The sequence below is a fragment of the Calypte anna genome, chromosome 17, assembly GCF_003957555.1.
Source record: "Calypte anna isolate BGI_N300 chromosome 17, bCalAnn1_v1.p, whole genome shotgun sequence".
NCBI classification, from domain to species: Eukaryota; Metazoa; Chordata; class Aves; order Apodiformes; family Trochilidae; genus Calypte; species Calypte anna.
In genome coordinates this window covers 5150083-5174370 of record NC_044262.1, presented here as the reverse complement: position 1 = coordinate 5174370, position 24288 = coordinate 5150083, and the positions used below count along the sequence as shown (strand labels likewise).

Sequence of the window (24288 nt, the reverse complement as noted above, 5' to 3'; positions counted from 1 at the left end):
GTTGCTTCTCTTTCCCCCCAAAAGTGCTGCTAGCCAGAAGATACAGGGTTGGTGGGAGAAAGGCAGGTGCCATGCAGCAGAGCACACAAAAAAATGTGGAAAAGTGTCCAAAAGAATGGGAAAACCACACACCCAGCAGTTCTGTGGGCTGGGAGAGGGGCAAACAGTGGTTTACCTGCAGTAGGAACAGAATGCAAACAAGATTTCTTTGTGGAAATAGCAAGAGAAGAGCAGCAGTAATGTGCACACCCCAGGTTTATGCTTGGTGCAGCTGAGCTGCTTCACAAAAGAGGAGAAAAATCAAAAGCTGAAGTGTTCAGAGACTCATGTGCTGATATTCCTGGGCTGCCTGGTAGGGCTGGAAAGTTGAGGAGTAACACCATTTCTTTCCATGTAGTCCGAGTTATAAATTGCTTCTGGCATTTTTTATTTTTTTTAGGCAAGGCAGCAAGCTCAGCTACGACATCAAATGGCAGAAGACAGCAAGGCAGAATATTCTTCCACCCTCCAGAAGTTCAACAGTGAGCAGCATGATCATTACTACACACACATCCCAAACATCTTCCAGGTAAGGGGCACTGGCACTGATCTGGACAGAATCTCACAATCTTGTCACCAGAACAGAGCTGTGTGTTGCACATCACCTCATTTCTGTCATTTCTATCAACTTGTCTTTGACTTTTTGGTGATTTTCTTTTTTTTTTTTGCTAATTTTATATGCAGTTTGGCAACTCAAGAGCTCAGTGGGATAAATTGTCCCTTTCTCTTGGACTATACATCAAGTAATCAATAATATATGAGGAATGTGACATGGAATTGGCAGGCAAGCTTACAATACTCTTTGGAATCCTCCCAAATCTTCCTCTGTTGAACTCTTGTGTCCATGCAGCTGGGCAATGAGAGCATTATTTGCATTGTTGGGGCAGGAGTCAGCTGGGCAGCCTTGGATCTGTAAAACCTCACAGCCCTTTAGAACCTGTCTTCCAATCAGACTTAACAGATCTTAAAATTTAAAGCACAATTCTGCAGTAGTGAATGTCAAAGGGTTTAAATAAGCTTGTTTATTATGTCTTAGAGGGCTTAAAGAAAGAGTGTGCAGGGAATAAAAAAGCCATCAGATTGGTATTGACTGAAGATCTGAGTTTGTGCTTGAGTGGACATGAGAGAGATGAATGCAGTAGAGCAGACCTTGTAATGACTGTTCCATTGTAATGGGTCATAAGCATCAGAAGTGGAAAATACAACCCCTCCAAGGGAGAAAATGTCACAAGCTTATCATCTGATGAGAAATAACTGATATTTGGGTAGCAAATGTGCCTTTTCTTTTCCATAGCTGGAACTTTGCAGCTAAATGCACACCTCCTCTTTTGCTCCGTGGTTTTTCATAACAGTATCTTGGGATAAATCATCCCTGGCATCAGATACAAAATTTCTGTGATATATTTGTTTAATGCTAGGGTCTGATGTGGTGCTCTGGTTCATCTGAGCATGCTTTTAACTTTTGCAGATGAAACCTTTTCACTACCAGTCCCCCAGTAAGCTCTAGTGTTTTCTTTTAGAGGTTGAAATAAGTTGATTTGTGAATAATTCATGTGGCTCAGCCAAGGCAATGGGGTATTTTTAAGCTGACAATGTTCCCTAAGATCCCTGCAGTCTAATGTGACACAGGCCATTCCTATTTGTGCCCTTCTGTATCCTGCTATAATCTGTGATAACAGCATTATCCCTCCTCTGGTTTCCCTCTGGTATAAATGGGATTGATGCTGGAGATCATGGCTCTGAATCCATTGAGCCACAGAGAGCTTGTGTTGAACACCTGATGTGAACAAAACCTGATGCATAAGACTGCCTGTCAGCTAAAAAATCGCCTTGTAGGGAAAAGATGAAGGGGAAATATCAAGATTTTTGTTTGTTTGGATTCTGCACTGGAATAAAAATCAGGTCTTTCAGAACACACATAGAAACTGAGGGAATTACTGTTGCTGAAATTCTCTGAAAAACCTCAGGAGCCATCCTTAGCCAGCCTAAAACTGGGGGTTTGACAAATCAGCACTTTTAATGTAAAAAGTTAATTGAAAAATTCCCACTAATAATAACAGAGATTACTTTTAGAATGCTCTTTTCATGTTTGAGGGAACCCCATCACTTCATGGGATCAGCTTTCCTGGTTTGTTCTTAAAATACCTTTAGACAATAAACTTTAAAGCAGGTGGTGGATGCTGGGGAGAAAAATTGGTGGAAACTGTGAAGTTAATCTTGCTATTTGATCTGAGTGAAATCCAATGTTTCAGAAAATCCAAGAGATGGAGGAAAGAAGAATTGTGAGGATAGGGGAATCCATGAAAACGTTTGCAGAGGTCGATCGCCAGGTGATCCCTATCATTGGGAAGTGTCTGGATGAAATAACCAAGGCTGCAGAGTCAGTGGATCACAAGAATGTAAGTGTTGCAATGTTTGAATTGTTGATTATCATCTTTAATATTGATCACTTATAAATGCAGGCATGAGTCCTGGGTCCAGGCTGCAGCATGAGAGCTTTGTAGTCACCAGAGCAGGACAAGAAATAATTCCATGTTCCAGGCTGCTTTGTCTCAGGCAGGACTGTGCTCAGATTGTTTCTCAAATCACCTTAACAGAAATGCCTCTCCTTTTTTTATTTTAACAATATTCTCTCCTTTTACTGGGACAATGACTTTTTGAAATGCTGTGATTGAAAAACAGGCTTCTCTGTGGAGTAAGGAAGATGGTAGGCATAATTCCAGGTACCTCATAATCATCAGTTCTTATTCAGATGGGTTTTTTGTCTGATAGAAAACTGAAAATTCAGAAAACTGAATGTTGCAGAAATGCCTTCATTTCAATTCATTTCATTGTAATGGAAGCATGGATAGGATTTGCTATTTATATTACTGCAAACAATTCCAGCTAAATTTCTACTTTCAGATCTGTAAATGAGCTCTTATAAATCTTTGTTCTTGAACATCATTGTAGAAGTAGAAGCCTTCCTGATAAAAAGGATGATAAACTATTCAGTAGAGCTTCCTGATGTACAGTTAGCACAAGGACAAATGTGTTTCCTATTTTGTTTTCAGAATTCTCTGCTCCCTTCTTAAATGAACTCCCTGCTTGCTCTTTCAGCCCTTCTCATGGTTCACATTAGTGCTTCAAATACAAACAGCATGTGTCTTGCTGGCTCTTAGAATTTCCCATACAGCTTTTTCCCTGGAATCTTTTTCTGAGCAATTCAGTGCCCAGATCCTGGAGAATGCCAGAAATTGGCAGCAGAAGCCTGAGGCTGAAGTTTGGAAATGAATCCCCTGCTTTCTGCTGGGCAACTGCACTCAGAGAGAGCAGGATAGGAAGGCAAGGAATCTGAAAATCAAGCTTTCAGAGGATGGGAGAAGGGTGTGGGGTCTGTTAGAACATCATAACCTCCTGGAGGTGCAGCTTTTGGGGACATTGTGTTGGGAACATTGATATCTAAGTCTGGGCTTTGCTTGAATCTTCAAGTGACATCTTGGCAAAACAAACACAAGGCTCATCCAGGTGTTGGAATCACTGAATTCTGCACTCCTAAGTGTCTCTTGCACACAGATAAATCAGATTCATGGCTCACGTGCCTGAATTTAACATTAAAAATTGGTGGCTTTGAACACAGATAAAGAAGGGATCTCTTGTAAATGCTGTGCTGATAAAAATGCATTCATCCAAATGTGTAATACCTGAAAAATAACAAATGGCTCAGTGTGTTCTACCTGGAAAACAGTTATGTCTATAAAGGGTTCTTAAATATCATCAAGGATTTATTTATATATTTTTTTAATCTCTTACTGGGTTCTGGTAAGGTTGATATGCTTGTTCCTGCCTTTCTGGAGCATTCAGGTCCTTGGTGCACACACAGCTGTAATTTTTCCTTCCAGTTCATGTACACCAGTGCAGGGTGTCACAGCACAGCATCCCCATCTCACTCCTCAGCATTCCAAGCAGCAAATTTGGGCTCTCTCAGGCTACCATCAGGAGTTTCTCCTTTTCTTTGAAAGATCCAAATTAAAGACTGTCAGCTTTACTCATCTTTTTGAAGCTTTTAAATTTTCAGATAGGAAAATCAACTAGATCTGTACTGTATTCAACTTCAAAAATGAGGTCAGATTCCAGGCAAGTTGAATGCAAGGCCAGCTGGTGATAATTCAGCTCTACAATGGGGAGCAAAACCAAGAGGCTGCTGAGCAGGAAAAGCTTTGTGGGAAATTCTGGATTTCCAGAGACATGTGTTGTGCAGCTGGGAGGAGATTTCCAGGATCTGGTAATGAAAAACAAATGTACAGTGTCACTGAACTTGAAATGTGTAAGGTCAGGTAGTGGCAAAAGGCAGTGATGCACTTGGAGTTCTTGTCTTTAGAATCATAGAATTGGCTGGGTTGGAAGGGACCTCAGAGATCATCAAGTCCAACCCTTGATCCACTCCCCCCGTGGTTCCCAGCCCATGGCACTCAGTGCCACATCCAGGCTCTTTGGAAAGATCTCCAGACACGGAGAATCCACTACTTCCCTGGGCAGCCCATTCCAATGCCTGATCACCCTCTCCAGAAAGAAATTCTTTCTCATCTCCAACCTAAACCTCCCCTGGCACAACTTGAGACCCTGCCCTCTTGTCTTGCTGAGAGTTGCCTGGGAAAAGAGCCCAAACCCCGCCTGGCTCCAACCTCCTTTCAGGGAGTTGTAGAGAGTGATGAGGTCTCCCCTGAGCCTCCTCTTCTCCAGCCTCAACACCCCCAGCTCCCTCAGCCCTTCCTCACAGGATCTGTGCTCGAGTCCCTTCCCCAGCCCAGTTGCCTCCTTTGGACCTGCTCCAGCACCTCAATCTCCTTCCTGAGCTGAGGGGCCCAGAACTGGACACAGGACTCAAGCTGTGGCCTCCCCAGGGCTGAGCACAGGGGCAGAATCCCTTCCCTGGACCTGCTGGCCACGCTGTTCCTGAGCCAGCCCAGGATGCCATTGGCCTTCTTGGCCACCTGGGCACACTGCTGGCTCATGTTCAGCTTCCTGTCAATCCAGACTCCCAGGTCCCTCTCTGTCTGGCTGCTCTCCAGCCACTCTGTGCCCAGCCTGGAGCTCCCCATGGGGTTGTTGTGGCCAAAGTGCAGGACCCGGCACTTGGAATGTTGAACCTCATCCCATTGGGATCATCCCAACTCTCCAGTCTGTCCAGGTCTTTGTATCCTTTGGTTTTCTTTTCACTTTTTGTACCCATCTGTCAGGTAAAGAGTTCCTAAACAAGGGTTAAGTGAAAGCTTTTGCTCTTTGTGTAGTGCCTTCAGTTCAGAAGATGGATTGGTTATAAAGCAAATAATTTGGAGAGAGAGCACCAATTTTGGTCATGTAGCCTGTGTACCAAGCCTGTAACTCAAAAAAAAAAAAAAAAGCTGAAAGGTTCTAAGAATCTGCAAGTTTTGCAGCTTTTCTGAATTTTGCACTTGGTGTAGCTAGCTCAGAGCTTTTGCTAATGAATTTTCAGCTTCAGGTAGATTTATTCCAGACTTTGGCTGTGAAGGTGGGGGTCCTCTGGTATCTGGGAACCACTCTTTTCTCTACCATGAGAACTATGTGTTACAATAGTAAGGAAGGATGTATTTCTCCAGTGACTTTGAAGCTGCTTCCTTTCCCCAGCCAGCTCTGGGTTCCCTCCCTCTGGATGCTGGCAGGATGCTGACAGATCAGTTTTCATCCAGGGCTCCAATTTCATTGGATAATGTTAAGACCTAAAATGACATATGGGGCAGATTTAATACTTTCTATATTCTCTGCAGCTTAAATACCACAAAGTTCTGCCTCGTGCCCACTTGGAAAATGGCTTGGAGGCTTAGTTTGCAAGTGTATAAATAGGATTGCTTTGTGCCCTCCCTGAAGTGGAAAGAAATCTCACTTGTGGCAATAGAAACTGGATTGAGCTGGGCATGTGGTAGCCCTGTTTTCCTAATGAAATTGTAAATAGTGGTGGTTTCTCATGTCCTCTGATAACTGGGACATCCCAAAGGTCATGCTGGGAGTGACTGCTAGGTGAGCCTGTGCAGAACTTGCTGCAGAAGGTTCTAGGAGCAGATAAAATGAATTTGTTATGGAGTTCAGAGTTCCTGTTATGACATTATCTTTGTGATAGATGAAGCATGCTGGTTATTTTTAGCTCCATTGTAGTGGAAGGATGTTTTGACCAAATGGAAGGAACACTAAAGAGGAAAAAAAAAGAAAAGATCCATGTGTAGGGTAAAATACCCAAAGGATACTTAATGTAACAGCATGCATGCTTGTGGGCTTTCCTTCTTTGTCTTGATTCATGACTTTTATTAAAAATATCCTCAGGTGTTTAGATCTCAACAAGTTGTAATGTGAAATTAGGATGAAATAATGGAAAGTGTTGTTCCACATCCCTAAAAGCTGTGTAGGAATTTCACTGCTCTCCTGATAGAGGTTGAGGGTCTTAAACATGAATTTTCTTCATAATCCTGTGAAGATTTTTTGCAAAGCTTTTCCTCTATCTGTGTTTTGCCCAATTGAGCTTGGCCTCTGGCTGTGCTTACATCCCCCTGGATTGCACATGCACAGCATTTCACCTCCAGAATCTCTGAAATGCCTTCAAAGCAACAAATTCATCTTTTTTTATCTGCACAGGGTGGTGATGCTCTTCTCTAGAGACTCAAGATATCTGTGTGCTGTGGCACAGTTTCTCTAATAATGATCTTGGAAGAAAACTCTCAGAACAATATAACAAAAAAGCTCTTTACCCAAGAAGCAGATGAGAAGCATGTTAAAATAAGTTTGTTTTTCCTTAGTCCATTAGATTTAAATTCATTTGGAAGAGGTCTGAATGTGAGCTTGTATATAATGAACTGTGTTTGTAGACCTGACCAGGAAAAATGCTATATATATGTATGGTTATTCCTATAATTTTATTTTTCCTTCTGCCCCAGACCTATCAAAACTCTTGTACACAGTACACAACCAGTGTGTGGCACTCCCAGGAATCCCAGAAGGGGATTTAATGACAGCTCCTGGAGTTCCCAACCATTGCCTGCACCAAGGTGTTGGGTGGCTCAGTTGGGAGAAGCCATTTACTGGAGCTAAATTCCCCTCACCTCATCCAAGATATTGATGCTCACACTGTCCCATTCCAGGATTCCCAGCTGGTGATAGAAGCCTATAAATCAGGGTTTGAGCCCCCAGGAGATGTTGACTTCGAGGACTTCACACAGCCGATGAAAAGAACGATCTCGGAATCCAGCCTGTCCAACTCCAGAGGGGATGGGAGGTCTGAGCCCAAGTTTGGTGGCAAATCCAAGGGCAAGCTATGGCCATTCATCAAGAAAAATAAGGTACTGACTTGCAAACTGGTGCTAGTTTGTGTACAGCCAATAACTTGTGTCTTGTCTCGTAAACCTGGCAATTACAGTTCTTAAAAGAGAATTTTAGGTTCAGAAAGTTGATACCTGATGCTGCTCTTAATATGGTGTTTTGTTGTAGTCTTTGGTTATAGAAGTTTCTTTTTATCTTTAAATTTTTCCTTGTAGAAGTTCTTGAATTATTATGTTGCAGTTTTTATGTTAATTTAAGTTGAATGAAAGGTCTCTGCCATGGTCCATTTCTGTTCCTAACTCTGTGAAGGAATTCTGTGCTGTTTTACCTGGTGCCATGTGTGCTAACTAACACTGTGACTCTGGGGAAGCTTTGATGTGGCATTCCTGTTTTGACACTTCTAAAAACTCTCCTTGGCTTCTCATTTGTGTTCCCTTTTCAGTCTGTGCACTGAGCTCAGGTGTTGGGTGGTTGGGAAGAAGGAATTGCTGAGATTGAGCATCACTAATGGAGCAGTTGACTTGTTTAAAAAGGCCATATTAACTTCTGTATCCATGAAACCTTTTTCATTTCATTGTCATATTTTACACCATAATGCATGGCAGCATTTATTGGGGGTTACCAGGATGTGGCAGGGACACAGAACCAAACCAATTTCCAGTCCCACTGATGCAAGCCCAGAGTAGCTTTGTTGGTTGGATCTCCCCTTTTCTCTGACCCATACCAAACCCCTACTAATTACAGATATATTTTTTTAAATTTACCTGTCCAAAATGGATCATTCCTGTTATGGGAGAACACAGCTGTCCTGTGCTTCCATCAGTGTAGCCAGAAAAAAAAATATAAATCAACCTAGGGCTAATTCCAGAACAAATTTGTAGAGTAATTTTAAAAGTGAAGTGTGATGCAGATTCTTGAGGTATGATTTGAAAGCAGGAAGGAATGTGGTTTGTTGTTTTCCAGATAATAGAAACTCTACTGGGCACTAAGGTACCTTCCTTATCTGATCCATTTAAATTCAGGTATTTGAAAGCTCTATCCATATGCATTATTTGAGCTGTCCACAAGAGCAGAACAGGGCAATTCTGGGGGATAGTGCTGCATGGAAGAGTCTGCATGAGCCTCCTGTCAGAATACTTTGTGTTACTCTTCTGTTGCACCACTTACTAAAACTTCCATTTATTGCATTCCTCATTTAACACAACTCTTAACTACTGCTTCCCCTCCTCTTTTGAACCATGGCCTTTAATATTTAATTAATTGTTTATTATTTTTTTTCCCCCCTCTCTGGATTTCAAATAATTGGTTTTGATGCTTATTATTTTTTTGTTTTGTGTTTTTTTATCTCTTTTATTTTGGTTTTTTTTTTATTCTGTCACTTCTCCATCTCTTACACGTAGCTTATGTCCCTTTTAACATCCCCCCATCAGCCCCCTCCTCCTCCCCCTGCCTCTGCCTCACCCTCTGCTGTTCCCAACGGCCCCCAGTCTCCCAAGCAGCAAAAGGAACCCCTCTCCCATCGCTTCAACGAGTTCATGACCTCCAAACCCAAAATCCACTGCTTCAGGAGCCTAAAACGTGGGGTAAGTTCTCCTCTGGATACCTCTCTCTCTCTTTTTCTTTTTTTTTCTTTCCCTTTTCTTTCGTTCTTGCGCTTTTATCGCACGTTCTCTTCCCTCAAAACTTTTCTTTTTGTGAACGACCCTGTTTGTGTTTTGTCCTAACATGCAGCCAGATCTAAGGAATCCCAACCTGGAAAGCCATTTTGTAGTCAAAACCCCCACAGTGAAACCACAAAAAAACCCCCCCCAAAACGTGGAGTTGCTGATGGAAAGCATCAGGTCTGCTGGTTGGGGGGGGGGTTTGGCTGAAGGATGGAAGGAAAAGCTAAAGATTAAGAAAATGAAATAATGAATTTAGGAGTTTTGCAGATGGCAGGGCAGGTTTGGAGGAACACCATGCAGAGGTTCACTCTGATTCTGCTGCTGCTTGACTGGGAAAATTTTTCCAGCTCAGTATCTGTGTCAGAAGGAGGCAAGGAAATGAGGAGGGATGGAAGAGGGGTAAGAAATCCTGCTTCCCAACAAGTTTATCATGGCTGTGTTTGAGCCTCCAGCTTAAACAGCTTTGAAAGTGTCCATAAAAGAATTTTTTTAAAACCTGCAGTACTTCTGAACGTGTTTCTGATTAGTTTTAATTCCTGCTTGACACTTGAAATATCAGTGCAATATCTCCACAAAAATACAGAGTTGCAAAACTGCTTGTAATGGCCACTAACAGCTGCCATTCTTGCACACTGTGGATGAAAGACATTAACTAAGAGCTTGATAAACTTAATGTGACCCATTGCAAAGGGGTCAAAGAAAAGAAAAAGAAAGAAAAAAAAGAAAAAAGAAAAAAGTATTTTTTTTAAGAAAAAAATATTCCATGTTTGACTTTTGTCTGTGCATCCTTTCCTACATCCATCAGGCTGCAGAACTGTAGGTCAGTTGCTGTTTTAATTTAGTGTTAATTTCCCATTAAGTCCATGGGTTTTGATGGTTTCTGAACAGACTTTCCCTTCCCAGTGCTGTGACACACACTTTAAAATGACTTTCTGTCTGCAAAATCTTTTTGATGAGATATTTTGAGGGATTAGGGGTTGGGATTTTCCCTGCTGAAATGCAGTGTGTTAGGGGTTGCTTTATGGCACTTTCTGGTGCTGGAAACCTCTGGGGCTGACCCTGGGGATTCACCTGGGATGGGATCAAACTGGGTGAACATTTTGTGAGCCATCAGCCCTGGTTTAAGTGTCCCTGCGTCCCTGTGTCCTGTGATGCTGATACAGTAGGAAGCAATGCTGGAGTTTTCCCAGGTCAGCTGCTCTATTCCTGTCCTTGAGAGCAGCTGTGGCTACGTTGGTAAAGTGATCTGGAAGGGTTTGTCTTGAATAAAATACTCTTGGTGGTGGTCTGCAGAAGAAGGAAATAAAATGACAGGTCCCTGAAATCAATTTTTTCCCTTTTTTAAACAAAAAGAAGACTTTGTCATCCCTAGAGCCTGCATGTGGCAGAGTTGTGCTGACCCAGCATGGCTTTGGCCCCTGGGTTAAGGTCCTTAGAATTATTTCCTACTATAAAAATGACAGGAAGGAGACACAAGTGTTCAGGGTTTTGAAATATTTTTTTAGAGCAAGGAAGTGATTACTTTAAAAAGCCCAAATTCTGCTCCAGGGGCTGCACTGACATTTAGGGCTGAGGGCTGGAGTTGTATAAAAGCAAAGATGCTTTCAGTGGGGAACTTCAGTGGTTAGGTACAAAGAATTGACAGTAGTGCTGGGAGCAATATTTTGTCTCATCTGGTTGCAGGCAGTACATTTTAAGGGGAAAAAAAAATGTTCTATACAGACTGTTTTTCAGTTCTTTGCTAGGGAATTGCCCTTTAATGGGAACCCAAAACTGAAAAAGAGAAAAAAAAAAAAGGAAAAGAAAAATAAAGAAAGAAAAGGAAAAAAAAGGAGAAAAAAAGAGAACAAAAAAAGAAAAGAAAAAAGAAAAAAAGGGAAAAAAAGAAAAGAAAAGAAAAAAGACATTTCTGCTGTTTTTCTCTGGGGAAGGAGGAAGATTCTATGTTGTCCAGAGGCAGGTTCTGTAAATGTACCTCCTTGCCTTGGTTTTTTGGTTTGTTTTTTGTTCTTTTTTTTTTTTGCTTAGTGAATTTTTTCTCAGTGGCTTTTATGGGGGAGGAAAGACTTTTTTCAGTTCTGCTTCTGCAGCAGCAAACCCAGGGATGTGTTGGTGGCACCCAGATGGGTTGGGGGGTGCCTGGCAGTGCTGGGACACTTGGGAGAGAAAGGCACTGCAGGGGGTGAAGGTTTGTGTGAAAATCTGGTGCTCCAATAGTGCTGTTCATGGAACAGAATACTGAAAATAGCTCTGAGTATTTCTAATTGGGTTTGAAAATGGTAACTTTAAGTTTCAAGCTTGTATTTCAAATGTGCAGCTTCTTATTAGTGAGTATTTGGCTGTATAAATAACCCTAAATAATAATTACTTTGAATAGCTACTAAAGAATGCCATTATTTTATAAATTACCCATTCAAGAAGTCCAAGTGACTCTGTGAATCTTGGTTTTTTGTTTCAATTCTTCAGTTTGAAAGGTGAAATGATGAGCAGAGGTTCCCAGAGCCTCCTCTGGAATCCCTCAAACTTCTGCTGACGCTTTCATTAAAAACATGCAAGGAGAAGCTATTGCTAAATCTTCATTAAACCTTTCACTGTGTTCTCTTTCTCTTGCATTTCCTTCCCCTGTTAGCTACCAGGATGTTTGTGTGTAAACACTTTTCCTGCCTGACTCATCCTGTAGAGCTGGAGCCAGGGTTCAGAGCAGTTTTCTTTATTCCAGAGGGGCGAATCCAGGCCACTTGGTTTCCCTGGACATCTGGAGTAGGAGAGGCTGCAAAGCTCTGGCAGCTTGCTCTGTTTTCAAGACTTGGCAAGTTGACATTTCGTAGGTCCTTGATGATTTGCTAGACAAATGGTCAGAGTAAAAGATCATGAAAATGCCATCTGACCTTCAAAAACCTGAGTAATTCTAACCAGGCAAAGATAAATGGAGAAGCACCCCCAAATCCTCCTGATTTATCAGATGAAAAATGAGGGGGAGGCATTTCTCTCAGCTGATGTGGTTGATAGGACCCACTTTATATTGAGTACAGGCAGATAATCCTGTTAATTGTGCTTTTACTATAAAGTTTGGTAAGATTCCCTTTTCTCAGCTCCTCCCCAGACCCACGCTCAACCCCGAATTTTGCTGAGGAGCTCGAGCAGTGATGTTACAAACATTGGAGTCTGGTATTAGCAAGGAAATTAGGAGGACAGAAACTGTCCTTTACATTTCATCTGTAGAGAAATACATCAGTGGAACCACTTTTGGAAAGGTTGTGCAGGGACCAGCAGGACAGCAGAGGGGACACTGTTTGCTTTTGGACCCAATAATTCCATTTGTTCTGAATATTGTCCCTGCAGTGCTGGGTTTGTTCAAAGAGAAAAATCCATTCCAGGCAGACACCTTGGTGGGAAAGGTGGCCACAAGGCATTTTAAGTGTTATTTCAGGGTATGTGAGGCCTTGCTGGGTTGGTTGATGTGCTGAGTTGGTAACTCCTCCAAAAAGCCAAGGTAAAACATTGTGTTTCAGAGGAAACTGGATCATACTCCTGTTTTTTGCACTGGCTTAAGGATGAAGTGCATGCCAAGGAGCTACTTAATGTGAACAAGTCCAGTAGATACTAACAGGATAAATATCCTTAAGAGGATAAATACCAGCAGCAGAACTGCAAATTGGAATTGATCCTTGAAACGTGAGTGAGTAGATCCCCATGCAATTATTCCATTAAATCTTTCATACCAGGACCTGTCTGGAGAGGCAGGATGGTTTAATAATTTCCATTCAGAGTTTTAGTTTAACATCTTAGGTTGCATTTGGAAAGAGAGAAGAAGAAAATCACTGGTGACTGTTAAATTATTTCATTGCTAATAATGTGTTCTGCACCCAGTCTGGTTTTAATTTTGCTTCCAAACCAAAAATCCAGTGAATCTTGTTGTCATGGAAGGAAGCAGCTGCCTGAACAATTTACAACAGATGGAAGGTTGATGTAGAGGTGCCAATAGCAGTGTCAGTGGTCACTGCCAAGATGAAATCCTACTCTGTTTGAAAATTCAGGTGCAGACTTGTGTCAGTGCCTATGGTTTTTCAATCATATTTTTGTGTTCTCCTCAAAGCTTCTTTCTTCTAACCCCAACAGCAGAAATGTCCAGTGTAGAAAACACTATATAACCATTATGGCAGTTGTCATGGATCAGAGATAAATGAGATGGGGGAGGAAAAGTCTTTTCAGGAGTTTTTGTGAGTGCTGTTTCTAATAACTCTCTTAAAAGGCAGTACAAAAGTAGTGTAACACTTCAAATCAACTCTGTTTCTTTGGGGAAGTTAAAGGCAGAGGAGCAAAAAAAAAAAGAGGAACCACTTAGTTCAGTTATAATTTCATTTATGCTTGCTCTGCTTTTTCTAATTTCATTTTGAGGACAAAGAAGACTTGGTATTCTGCTGGTTGATATTAATTTCATGTCCTTTTCTTTTATTGCTCTAGCAGCAGTAACATCAGCACGTTTATTTAAAGAGCAGCACTCCTGAACTAACATCATCCAGGGGTAGAACTTACACCTTTGAACCACCACCTTGCTTTTCCTCTCTGTCCTGGGAGACTGGGTTGTGATGAACAGAGAGGCTGGGAGGGGGACACAGACAATTCTGTCACTGCTCAAGTTCCACCCTCCAAGTTCCAAAACACACCCGGAGGGACTTTTGTGGTTTCCTTTTTAGTGGAAGTTGTTGACTTCATTACTGTGGGATTTTTCTTTCCATTGCACCAGTCAATGTTTTCCCTCCCTTCTTGCCTGTGACATCCCGTGCAGTTTTCTCCCCCGACCCCCTCAGCTCTGTTTGGGGGCTCAGTTTTTAGTTCTGTGGGCATGCAGAAACAGCAACTAAAGCAAACCCCCCCCCCCTCTTCTACCTACTCTGTTCCCTGCCCCTGGGAATCCTTGTTATCCTAATGGCAGTGTATAAATCTCTGCTAAAACCAGGATTTTTGGGTGGGGGGGTCATGGAAGCCATGATCACAGAGTGATGGGGTTTTTTATCTTGTGTGTTTGAGCTAGCATTTAAAAAATATGACAATTTCTGATTTTTTATGAGAATGCTAAACTATGCATTCACCTGCTTTCTGGGAAGCTCCCACTTGAAACTTCAAAGCAGTTCAGTGGGTTTTTGGGTGGGGGGGATCACAGAAACCGTGGTTTCTTCTAGCACATAGAGTGATGGGTTTTTTTATCTTGTGTGTTTGAGCTAGCATTTAAAAAATATGATACTTCCTAATTTTTTATGAGAATGCTAAACTCTATACATTCACCTAGCTTCTGGGAAGCTCCCACTTGAAACTTCAAAGCAGTTCAGTGGGTTTTTGGGTGGGGGGGATCACAGAATACGTGGTTTCTTCTAGCACATAGAGCGATGCTTTTCTTTATCTTGCATGTTTAAGCTAGAATTTTAAAAATATACTTTTTAATTTTTTATGAGAATACTAAACTCTTTATACATTCACCTAGTTTCTGGGAAGCTCCCACTTTGCACTTCAAGGCAGTTCAATTGGTTTTTGAGTGGGGGTATCACGGAAGCCATGGTTTCTTCTAGCACACAGAGTGATGGGTTTTTTTATAAAATATGACAATTTCTGATTTTTTATGAGAATGCTAAACTCTATGCATTCACCTGCTTTCTGGGAAGCTTCCACTTGAAACTTCAAAGCAGTTCAGTGGGTTTTTGGGTGGGGGGGATCATAGAAGCCATGGTTTCTTCTAGCACATAGAGCGATGCTTTTCTTTATCTTCAATGTTTAAGCTAGCATTTTAAAACTATGATAATTTCTAATTTTATATGAGAATGCTAAACTCTATACATTCACCTAGCTTCTGGGAAGCTCCCACTTTAATCTTCAAAGCAGTTCAGTGGGTTTTTGGGTGGGGGGGATAACAGAATCCGTGCTTTCTTCTAGCACATAGAGCGATGCTTTTTTTATCTTGCATGTTTAAGCTAGAATTTTAAAAATATACTTTTTAATTTTTTATGAGAATGCTAAACTCTTTATACATTCACCTAGTTTCTGGGAAGCTCCCACTTTGCACTTCAAGGCAGTTCAATTGGTTTTTGAGTGGGGGTATCACAGAAGCCATGGTTTCTTCTAGCACACAGAGTGATGGGGTTTTTTATCTTGTGTGTTTGAGCTAGCATTTAAAAAATATGACAATTTCTAATTTTTTATGAGAATGCTAAACTCTATACATTCACCTGCTTTCTGGGAAGCTCCCACTTTAATCTTCAAAGCAGTTCAGTGGGTTTTTGGGTGGGGGGGATCATAGAAACCGTGGTTTCTTCTAGCACATAGAGTGATGCTTTTCTTTATCTTCAATGTTTAAGCTAGCATTTAAAAACTATGATAATTTCTAATTTTATATGAGAATGCTAAACTCTATACATTCACCTAGTTTCTGGGAAGCTTCCACTTGAAACTTCAGAGCAGTTCAATGGGTTTTTGGGTGGGGGGATCACAGAATCCGTGGTTTCTTCTAACACATAGAGTAAGCATCACTTTTTATCTTGCATGTTTAAGCTAGAATTTTAAAAATCTGATACTTTTTAATTTTTTATGAGAATGCTAAACTCTTTATACATTCACCTAGTTTCTGGGAAGCTCCCACGTTGCCCTTCAAGGCAGTTCAATTGGTTTTTGAGTGGGGGTATCACAGAAGCCATGGTTTCTTCTAGCACACAGAGTGATGGGTTTTTTTATAAAATATGACAATTTCTGATTTTTTATGAGAATGCTAAACTCTATACATTCACCTAGTTTCTGGGAAGCTTCCACTTTAAGCTTCAAAGCAGTTCAGTGGGTTTTTGGGTGGGGGGATCACAGAATCCGTGGTTTCTTCTAACACATAGAGTAAGCATCACTTTTTATCTTGCATGTTTAAGCTAGAATTTTAAAAATCTGATACTTTTTAATTTTTTATGAGAATACTAAACTCTTTATACATTCACCTAGTTTCTGGGAAGCTCCCACTTTGCCCTCCAAGGCAGTTCAGTTGGTTTTTGAGTGGGGGTATCACGGAAGCCATGGTTTCTTCTAGCACACAGAGTGATGGGTTTTTTTATAAAATATGACAATTTCTGATTTTTTATGAGAATGCTAAACTCTATGCATTCACCTGCTTTCTGGGAAGCTTCCACTTGAAACTTCAAAGCAGTTCAGTGGGTTTTTGGGTGGGGGGGATCATAGAAGCCATGGTTTCTTCTAGCACATAGAGTGATGCTTTTCTTTATCTTCAATGTTTAAGCTAGCATTTAAAAACTATGATAATTTCTAATTTTATATGAGAATGCTAAACTCTATACATTCACCTGCTTTCTGGGAAGCTCCCACTTTAATCTTCAAAGCAGTTCAGTGGGTTTTTGGGTGGGGGGGATCATAGAAACCGTGGTTTCTTCTAGCACATAGAGTGATGCTTTTCTTTATCTTGCATGTTTAAGCTAGAATTTTAAAAATATACTTTTTAATTTTTTATGAGAATACTAAACTCTTTATACATTCACCTAGTTTCTGGGAAGCTCCCACTTTAAGCTTCAAAGCAGTTCAGTGGGTTTTTGGGTGGGGGGGATCATGGAAGCCATGGTTTCTTCTAGCACATAGAGTGATGCTTTTCTTTATCTTGTGTGTTTTAAGTTAGCATTTAAAAAAATATGATGTTTTCTATTTTTTTATGAGAATGCTAAACTCTTTATACATTCACCTAGTTTCTGGGAAGCTTCCACTTTCCACCTCAAGGCAGCTCAATGCCAAGCTGCCCTTTGCTGTAGAAGCAGTAAACGCAGAGGTGCCGTGCTCTTCTCCGGTGTAACAGATGTGTGTTTTCTCTTGCTGACTCACCAGCAGACACAGTCTTTGTATATTCACAAAGAACTCATGAAGAGGACTTTAGGGACCCCCACGTGTGCCGTTGAGGCTAGGGAATATGTTGTAAGTCTGTGTATGGTGTGCTCAGCCCATACAGTTGCTACACAGTCGCTAACCCCACTTACAACGCCCTCGGAGTGTGCTGTGGAAATGTGTTTTGGTGAAAGATAACAGGAAAATTGGGCAGGAGGCAAGTTGCAGCTTACCCTGGGATCCTCAGGAAAGATTTCTGCTGGTCCTGGAAATGCTGAAATTGGCACAAGTGGCTGGACCTGTTAAATTTGGGGTAAATACTGCAAAGGGGTTCCATGCGTTTATTGGGAATCATTGGGTGAACACACCGTGGTTTCCAGCAGTGCCTTGGTTGTGGGGAACCCTCCTGAAGCTTCCCTGAACTCTCTAATGCTGAGAGTTCATGGAATCAAGTTATTGGACCTCTAAATCCAATATTCAGCTGGAGCAGAGTGGGGGGAGATTGGGTACAGGACCACTAAGAAAGCAAATGAGCTCCTGGTTGTGTTGGGAGCCCAGTGACTTGATTTCCACCCTGATTTCTGTAAGTGAGGTTGGTGTCCGTGACTGTCCAATAACACATGGACTTGCTGCTCTCTTTCATGCTCTCTCATGTGTTATTGAAGCTTGTGGCTCTTAGGCTCTTCATTTTTTTTCCCTGCCAGACCTAAGCCAGACCTGGTTTAAATTGACAGCTTGAAGCAGATTGGCTCGTTTTGAAGAAATGGGATTTATTTGATTATTCAGGGGGAAAAAAAGCTCTCCCCGGAGCTGTGAGCAAGTTTCTAGCTGTGAAAACCCAGCAGAATGGGCAAAAAAAAGTAGTTTTATCGTGTTCAATGCAGATTTCTCTTCGGTCTGCTCGTTTTTGGTTATGGAAATGGACTCAGTGTCATGTAAAATAATGAATCCAATTCAGAAATGGAAAACTGAATGTTATTTCAGCATTTCATTGTTTCCAGCCTCTGATCTGCTTTGTTATTTGTACTGGTTATAACAATCCCCGATGTATGATATGAAAAAGCTATTAATAAGCTCTCTATTTTTGTCCTCCTTAACAGCCTAAGAATTTTGGCATAGGGTGTCTGTAATCCCTTTCAAATTTGCTGGATTTCCAGCAAAAAGAGTAGCCCTGCTGCAGATGATTCTGTGCAGTAGTGTAGTGCCTATAGAGTGAGTAGTGTTTAGCAAGTAGAGCATGTAGCATCCATTGTGCCTTTTCTAGAGTGCTTCCTAGGTAAATATTTATTCTGCACCATGAGTCTTGTCTGTAGCTATGTACAAGGATCTCAGTTTGTGCTGCTCGTGTCTATGCTAAAGTTCACAGGAATCCTAAAGCAATGATGCCAACAAAAGCTGCCTCTGCTGAGCTCCTTCAGCAGTGTCTTAGCTCCTTCTTTCTCCTTCCTGCATGATTTTTCTCTCAAATGGATTGGGTTGGTTTGGGTTTTTTTTTTATTTTACTATTATTTTAAATGGCCTGGTAGCTGAGAGTTAATTTCTCTCCTGCACTGGGATTAGTAGAATGTGTTTATTTCCTGAACTCGAGGGAGGTTTCACTGCTGAATGCATCAAATGGAATATTTTGCTGTTTGTTTCAAGGTCATTTATTTTCCTTGAGTGGTTGCCATGTCTTAGTGCAGAAATTCTGATAACTCATGGTAATTGTTCTCTTGGAAAAATACCTGTTTCTTCATGTGTCAGAAAGGTGGTAGAAATGGAGCCACCTTTATTTTAAACTCAATCCTAAATCCTAAAAATAAAACATCTCTTTGGGAGCTGTTGGTAGTGAAATAATGGGAGAAGGAAAGGAGGAAAAGGAGGCTGAGGAAAGGAGGAGGGAGGTTCAGCAGCCCAGAGCACTGCCTGGATTGAGGCATTTCCAAACTTTGACATCTTGAGCACCAACCACATCAATTTGGGCACTCAGGAGTTTGTTGCACGGTGTTGCACAAGCATTTCACGACTGTCCCCAAAGAGCTGCCAGGACAGGAGTCCTTCCTCCAGAAGAGGAGGTAATTTTTAATTCTCCCTGGAACACCAGGTGACCTGTGCTCCTCAGGAGGGAGCAGAAAGGCTCTGCTGTAACCCTGAGCTCCTGGAAAAACTTCTGGATTGCAGCTGTCCTGGTTTGCACTATTGGGAAAGGCTTTGGTAGTTTGAATGGTTGGCTTCCCAGGCACATTTGTTCACCTGGGTAATTCCTGAGGCTTCTCCAGCACTGGATGTCCAAGTGATGGAGGGCAGAAGCCAACCCTGCCCCTGCCAGGGCTCTTTCAGCATCTTTTTAGTCATTGCAGAGAGAGGATGTTTTGGCTCTGTGCCAGGAGCTGTGGTAACCTTGGAAGAATTAGATCCTGGATATTGTTTAAGGAGCTTGAATAATGTCTTACCAGGCTGTCACAGAATCAATTTGGTGTAAAAAGGAGAGATTTGTATCCTTCTTGGTCCTGACCTTGTCTGACTGCGTGGCCAAAGGATGGTTTGTGGAGTGAGGACCCAACCAACTGGGATCTTTCAGGGATGTTGCTTTTTGGACAGAAGCCTCAGAGGGAAGAAATCCCTGGAGATCCCATTGTGGTTTTTTGGCAGCTGAAGGCCAAGTGCAGCACCTTCCATCTCTGCTCTGGGTTTTGGCCAAGAAAAGGGCTGATGCTGGGGACTGCATTTCAGCACAGTTTTTGGCCCAAAGTGCCTGCTGTGCATTTACAATTTCTGAGGTGTTTTTCCACTTCAGAGGTGCTGCTGGAAAAAATAAATTAAAATAAGAAAAAAAAAAGAAAAGAAAAGAAAAAAAAAAAAAGGGAAAAAAAAAAAATCTCTGCAGCTGCTGCAAGCAGGGATTCCAGGCCAGATTTTCACCTGCAGTCCTAAAGCAGATGTGTAGAGCTACAACACTCTCCCAATTCCTGATTCTGGTGAGGAAAAGGCAGCTGAGTGATGGTGCTGGCCCATCTTGTGAACTTTTGCACAGATCTGGTAGTGTTACCCATTTTGCCTTCCAAGAGCAAGGGGTTTATGTGGCATTTGATTGTAACATCAGTCTGAAAAAGTTCCTCTCCTACTGATGCACTGTTGTTTTTTTCTCTTTCTCCCCCCCCACCCTATATCTCTCCAATTTTTACATGAAGCTTTCTCTCAAGCTGGTAAGCACATTTACAGCATGTCTGTCCTGTTTTTTAATCACAATTTTCTGTGTGTTTTTAATGTGCACTGTGCCACGTGTGACATGCCACTGAAATTAACTCTGAGATTTGTTTCTCCTTTGTGTTTACTTTTTTTTTGATATTTCTCAGATAACTCTGAATACACAGGTCTGGAGTCTAATAGAGGTGATCACAATTCAGTCTTGCTAATGAGATAATAAAAATTTATTCTAATCTATAGTTTAGTTTTCACTTTTTATAATCCGGGGCTATGAAAATGTAGAACAGGATCAAGTAATTTGGTACTGTAAATGTTCAAAGATTTAAAGAAGGATAATTAAAGGTCTCTGTGCTTGCTGGACCTTTTCCAGAGAGAAACAAATGGCTTTAGTGTAACATATCTGCAAAGTTTGCTTTCCATGTCCAGGTATTGCTGGAAATCTGCATCGTTATCACCTACATTTTACAGCCCTCTGTAGTCCTTTAGAATAACTAACACTGATATTAATTAAAAGCTCTGTAAACTTTAACCAACAAGGTTAACCCAGTCTGATTTCCACTCCCAAATGGAGCTATGAATCCTAAACTCAATCTTGGATGCAGCTGGGAAGGTTTCTTGAACTCTGGTAAGCCAACGTGTTACTGAGTTGGAGAGGGAAGGGATGAACAGATTTGGGAAAGCAAATCCTGTGCTGAACTGCCTAGAATTGTACTGCTTGAGCTACCCCACACCTTGGGGTGTTCCTGAAGGGTTTTCCACCTTCCTGAGCTCAATCACAAGGAGAATTTGGCTGCTTTGCTGCCCTGCTTTGTGCCAGCATCCACGAGCCACAAATAACTGCACTTTGGGGCATCTTCAGAGCATCCTTGAAAGTTTCCTTATCCCTTATCCTTGGATCAATCCTTTTGGATCTGTTCTGTTCCTAGCAGCTTCCTTGGAGATGTGTAATGGGCTGTGGGATCTGTAGGGCTGGAGGTTTCAGTGATTTATTTGGGTTCCATTAGCAATATTGCTTCTCCCTGAAGACCTGAGGTGGGGATCTGAGGGACCTGAGGGAAATCTCCAGCTCAGATTTATTCTTTTAATCCATTGGGGTTATAGCAGGGATTTCCAGGTGTTGCTTTCCTGCTCCCAGCACTAGAACATTGTGGAGCTGAGCTTTGGATGGAGGAAGAAATCCTCTCTAAATGCCTGATCTGGCTTTTCCCCCAGAACTGCACAAATCCAAGATGTTCAGAGAGGGTTGAGCCCCACGGGTGCCTCAGGCAGAGATTTGCTTGTTTGTGCTTTCCTCTGGGATCCCAAAAGCCAAAACTGAGGCTGAGAAACCTTCTGCTCTTCCCAGATGTAGTTTTCAGCCCTTTTCAGGTCCTAATGCAGCCTTTTTTTTTTAACAGTCATTCATTCTGGGGAGAAGTTTGCATCCTAAATCCCAGGATCTCATGCTCAGGAGCACTCTGCTGCTCCTGTGATAACACAGCAAAACCAGCCCAAATTTTCCCCTTTCCCATCTCACTTTGGAAACATTTCTAAAAATGCTAAGGGGTAGCCCAGGTGGTTTCTTGGAAATGGGCCCAGCACGTGCAAAATTCCCCTTTGGCTCTTCCTTTGGGAGCTTCTGTTGTGATGGGAAACCAAGCATGGAATAAACTCAGGGAGAGATCAGCTCCAGGGATGCTCCCCCTGCAACACTGAGGCTTTGGTCTGAAGCACTGTGAGCAAAGAGACTGAATTGAGCCCAGCTTAGGAGTTTTGAAGTCAAAAAAAATGAAAAAGATGCTTTTCTAAAGGAGTTTGCTTCCATCTGTTGCATGCTTCTAACTGGGGGTATTTTATGTCTTGTAGCAGCTTGGTTATTTACAAAGCTCCATCCAGAGGCTTTGCCTTAAAAAGAGATATATATGAAAATATCTATGTATAGCTCTAGTGTTCAGATTACCTGTGGAGGGCATTTAATCATTCTCATGTCTCATGTGATGGGGGAGTTACTATCTAGAATTAAAATAAATCTCCCCTGTAGTGTGCCCAGCAGGTAATGTAATATCTCTGAGACTTCATCTGCTTCAAGTTTCAGAACTCACTCAGTTGGTTCCTTCATTTCTCTTAAATTTGCTTTCTCATTGCCTCATGAAAGGGAATTTCAAGTCCATTATTACCCAGATGCCCAAAACTCAGCCAGACCCAGATGCTGAAAATCTACATGGCACCAATTTCATGAGGTTTTCCTGCTCTGCTTCTGCACTGGCTGGACCAGAGGAGGTGCCCATCTCTGCCCTCATCCCTCCAACACCCCCAAGTTTGCTTTCTAAATCTAAATCTAAATCTTCAAATGCAGCAGAAGGAGCTCAGGGTCTCAGCACCTTCAGTGCAGAACTGAAAGGGTCCAATGGGCAGCAGATTTCTGGCAGTTTCCACTCCATCACCCTCCTCTCAGAGAGGGCTTTGGCATTTTAATAAGAGAAATGGTGCAGCTCTGCTCACAAGCTTTGACAAAGCTGCTGGGCCATTAAATTTGGCTTTTCAGCTTTGTTTTTTTCCCTATTCTTTCTTCCCTAGGTCAGTAATCCCCCCCCTTAGAAATGGGATGTGGAATGAGAAACCAAAATAATAAAATCCTGTGAAAATTCAAGATAATGTACAAAAAGCTCATTCCTTTATGGTGCAAATAATTAGTTTTGATGTGTGTTCAGTGTAGCCCCCCCAAAACTGCCCCCCTTGCCCTCCTGCAAGATAAAAGTGGTATTTTGGAGACAGTAGCATGGATGTATTTTATGTGTCATGTGCATGCTGTATCAAATAGAAGCAATCAAGGAGTTTGAAGGCAGAAAAAGGGGTTTTCAAGCAGAATCACACAAAGGTAACCACTGTGGTCTTCAAATATTTTATTCTTTTTTTACTTCTGATTTCAAATAAATTGATTTTGTGACTTTGTAACTCTTTGTTTTTATGCTATTGCAAGTGAGAGAGGAAAGAAAATGTGAGGCTTTGACATGGGGTGTGGATTCTGGAAAGTAAGCAGCATGTTTTAAAACTGCAGAATCCCAGAGGAAGCATTTCTGTTGCCTTGGTGTGTTCAGGAGAGCTCTGACATCAATGAACTCTCTTGGACCAACACTCAGAAAATGCAGAGCAAGCCAGGAGTGTGCAGAGAAATGTGACAGTGACACAGGAGGAAAAGCCAGGAATTGCTTTCCTGGGGATGCTGTCAGTAGCAGAGGCAGAAAAGATCAGCTTTCCATGAGTTTGGGACTCTGATAAATAAAATCTGATGATGACTGTGGCTGAAAATAGCTCCTCAGCTTTGCTGCTGGATTCTGGCATTCTTGGTGATCTCCTCTTAGCCATTTGGTATGGAGTGGGATGTGGTCCTGGGATTATTTCTAAGGCATCCCAAGTCCTGACCTTTTAGGGCCTGCTGGCTCTCTGGGCAAATGATAACAATGCTTCAGACCATTGGGATTTTGCCCAGATTTTTGGGGGCTGTTTTCAAAGTGCAATCCTGAAGGATTCTTTCAGGCTCTGATTATTATTATTATTATTATTTTTTCTATCTTCTTTCTTTCTTTCCCCCCCTCCCTCTCCATTCCACTCTGCAGGGAGCAGGGCCAGAAGATTTCAGCAATCTCCCACCTGAGCAAAGAAGGAAGAAACTGCAGCAAAAAGTTGATGAACTGAACAGAGACATCCAGAAGGAAATGGATCAAAGGTATGGCAGGGAAAAAACAGAATTTCCCAGAGAACTGAAACAACAAGAATGGGCAAATAAGAACAAGGTTCTAGGTTTGTTTATTGTGCTGTTCCAAGAAAAGAGGAAGCTGAGAAATGGAAGGCACTCCCCAACTCATGGAACTCAGCTATTTAATTTAGGATGGGGAATGGCAGAGCACCAGGTACTGTGTGATGGGCAGAGGGAGAGGATGTTGGGAGCATGAGAACATCACCAAAAGTGCTGAGGGATTGCTGGGCATCTTAAAACTTTGACCTGTGGCTTGTTTCCTGGAAGTAGAAAAATAATAACTCCTGTGCTCTTGTGGGTATTTTGTCTCTAAGACTGCATTTATCACCTGGGTTGAGAATAGGGCTGTTTTACACGTTTATTATTATATTTATACATTATTATTTGCACATTTTACACATTTTTATTATTATTTCTGGCAGCCTGTATTTGTTGCTTTGTGTTTGTTGAGGTTCTGCAGCTGCATTACAGATTCAGCATTTTCTGTTGGCAAGAGAC

The 24288-nt window shown here is 41.8% G+C and overlaps 1 protein-coding gene across 14 annotated transcripts in view; it reads left to right on the top strand.

Moving 5' to 3' along the window:
* The window catches only part of FNBP1 (formin binding protein 1), a 96481-nt gene that overhangs the window by 58793 nt on the left and 13400 nt on the right, over nucleotides 1-24288 (top strand). For 4 of the 14 annotated variants that reach the window (XM_030461368.1, XM_030461366.1, XM_030461364.1 and 1 more), the window contains exons 7-13: nucleotides 440-568; nucleotides 2292-2438; nucleotides 7170-7367; nucleotides 8748-8930; nucleotides 16872-16958; nucleotides 20039-20053; nucleotides 23651-23760. In XM_030461368.1, the coding sequence (XP_030317228.1) occupies nucleotides 440-568; nucleotides 2292-2438; nucleotides 7170-7367; nucleotides 8748-8930; nucleotides 16872-16958; nucleotides 20039-20053; nucleotides 23651-23760 (869 nt within the window). The remainder of the gene's footprint in view (nucleotides 1-439; nucleotides 569-2291; nucleotides 2439-7169; nucleotides 7368-8747; nucleotides 8931-16871; nucleotides 16959-20038; nucleotides 20054-23650; nucleotides 23761-24288) is intronic. The other 10 variants (XM_030461372.1, XM_030461371.1, XM_030461370.1 and 7 more) reach the window with 6 other exon arrangements.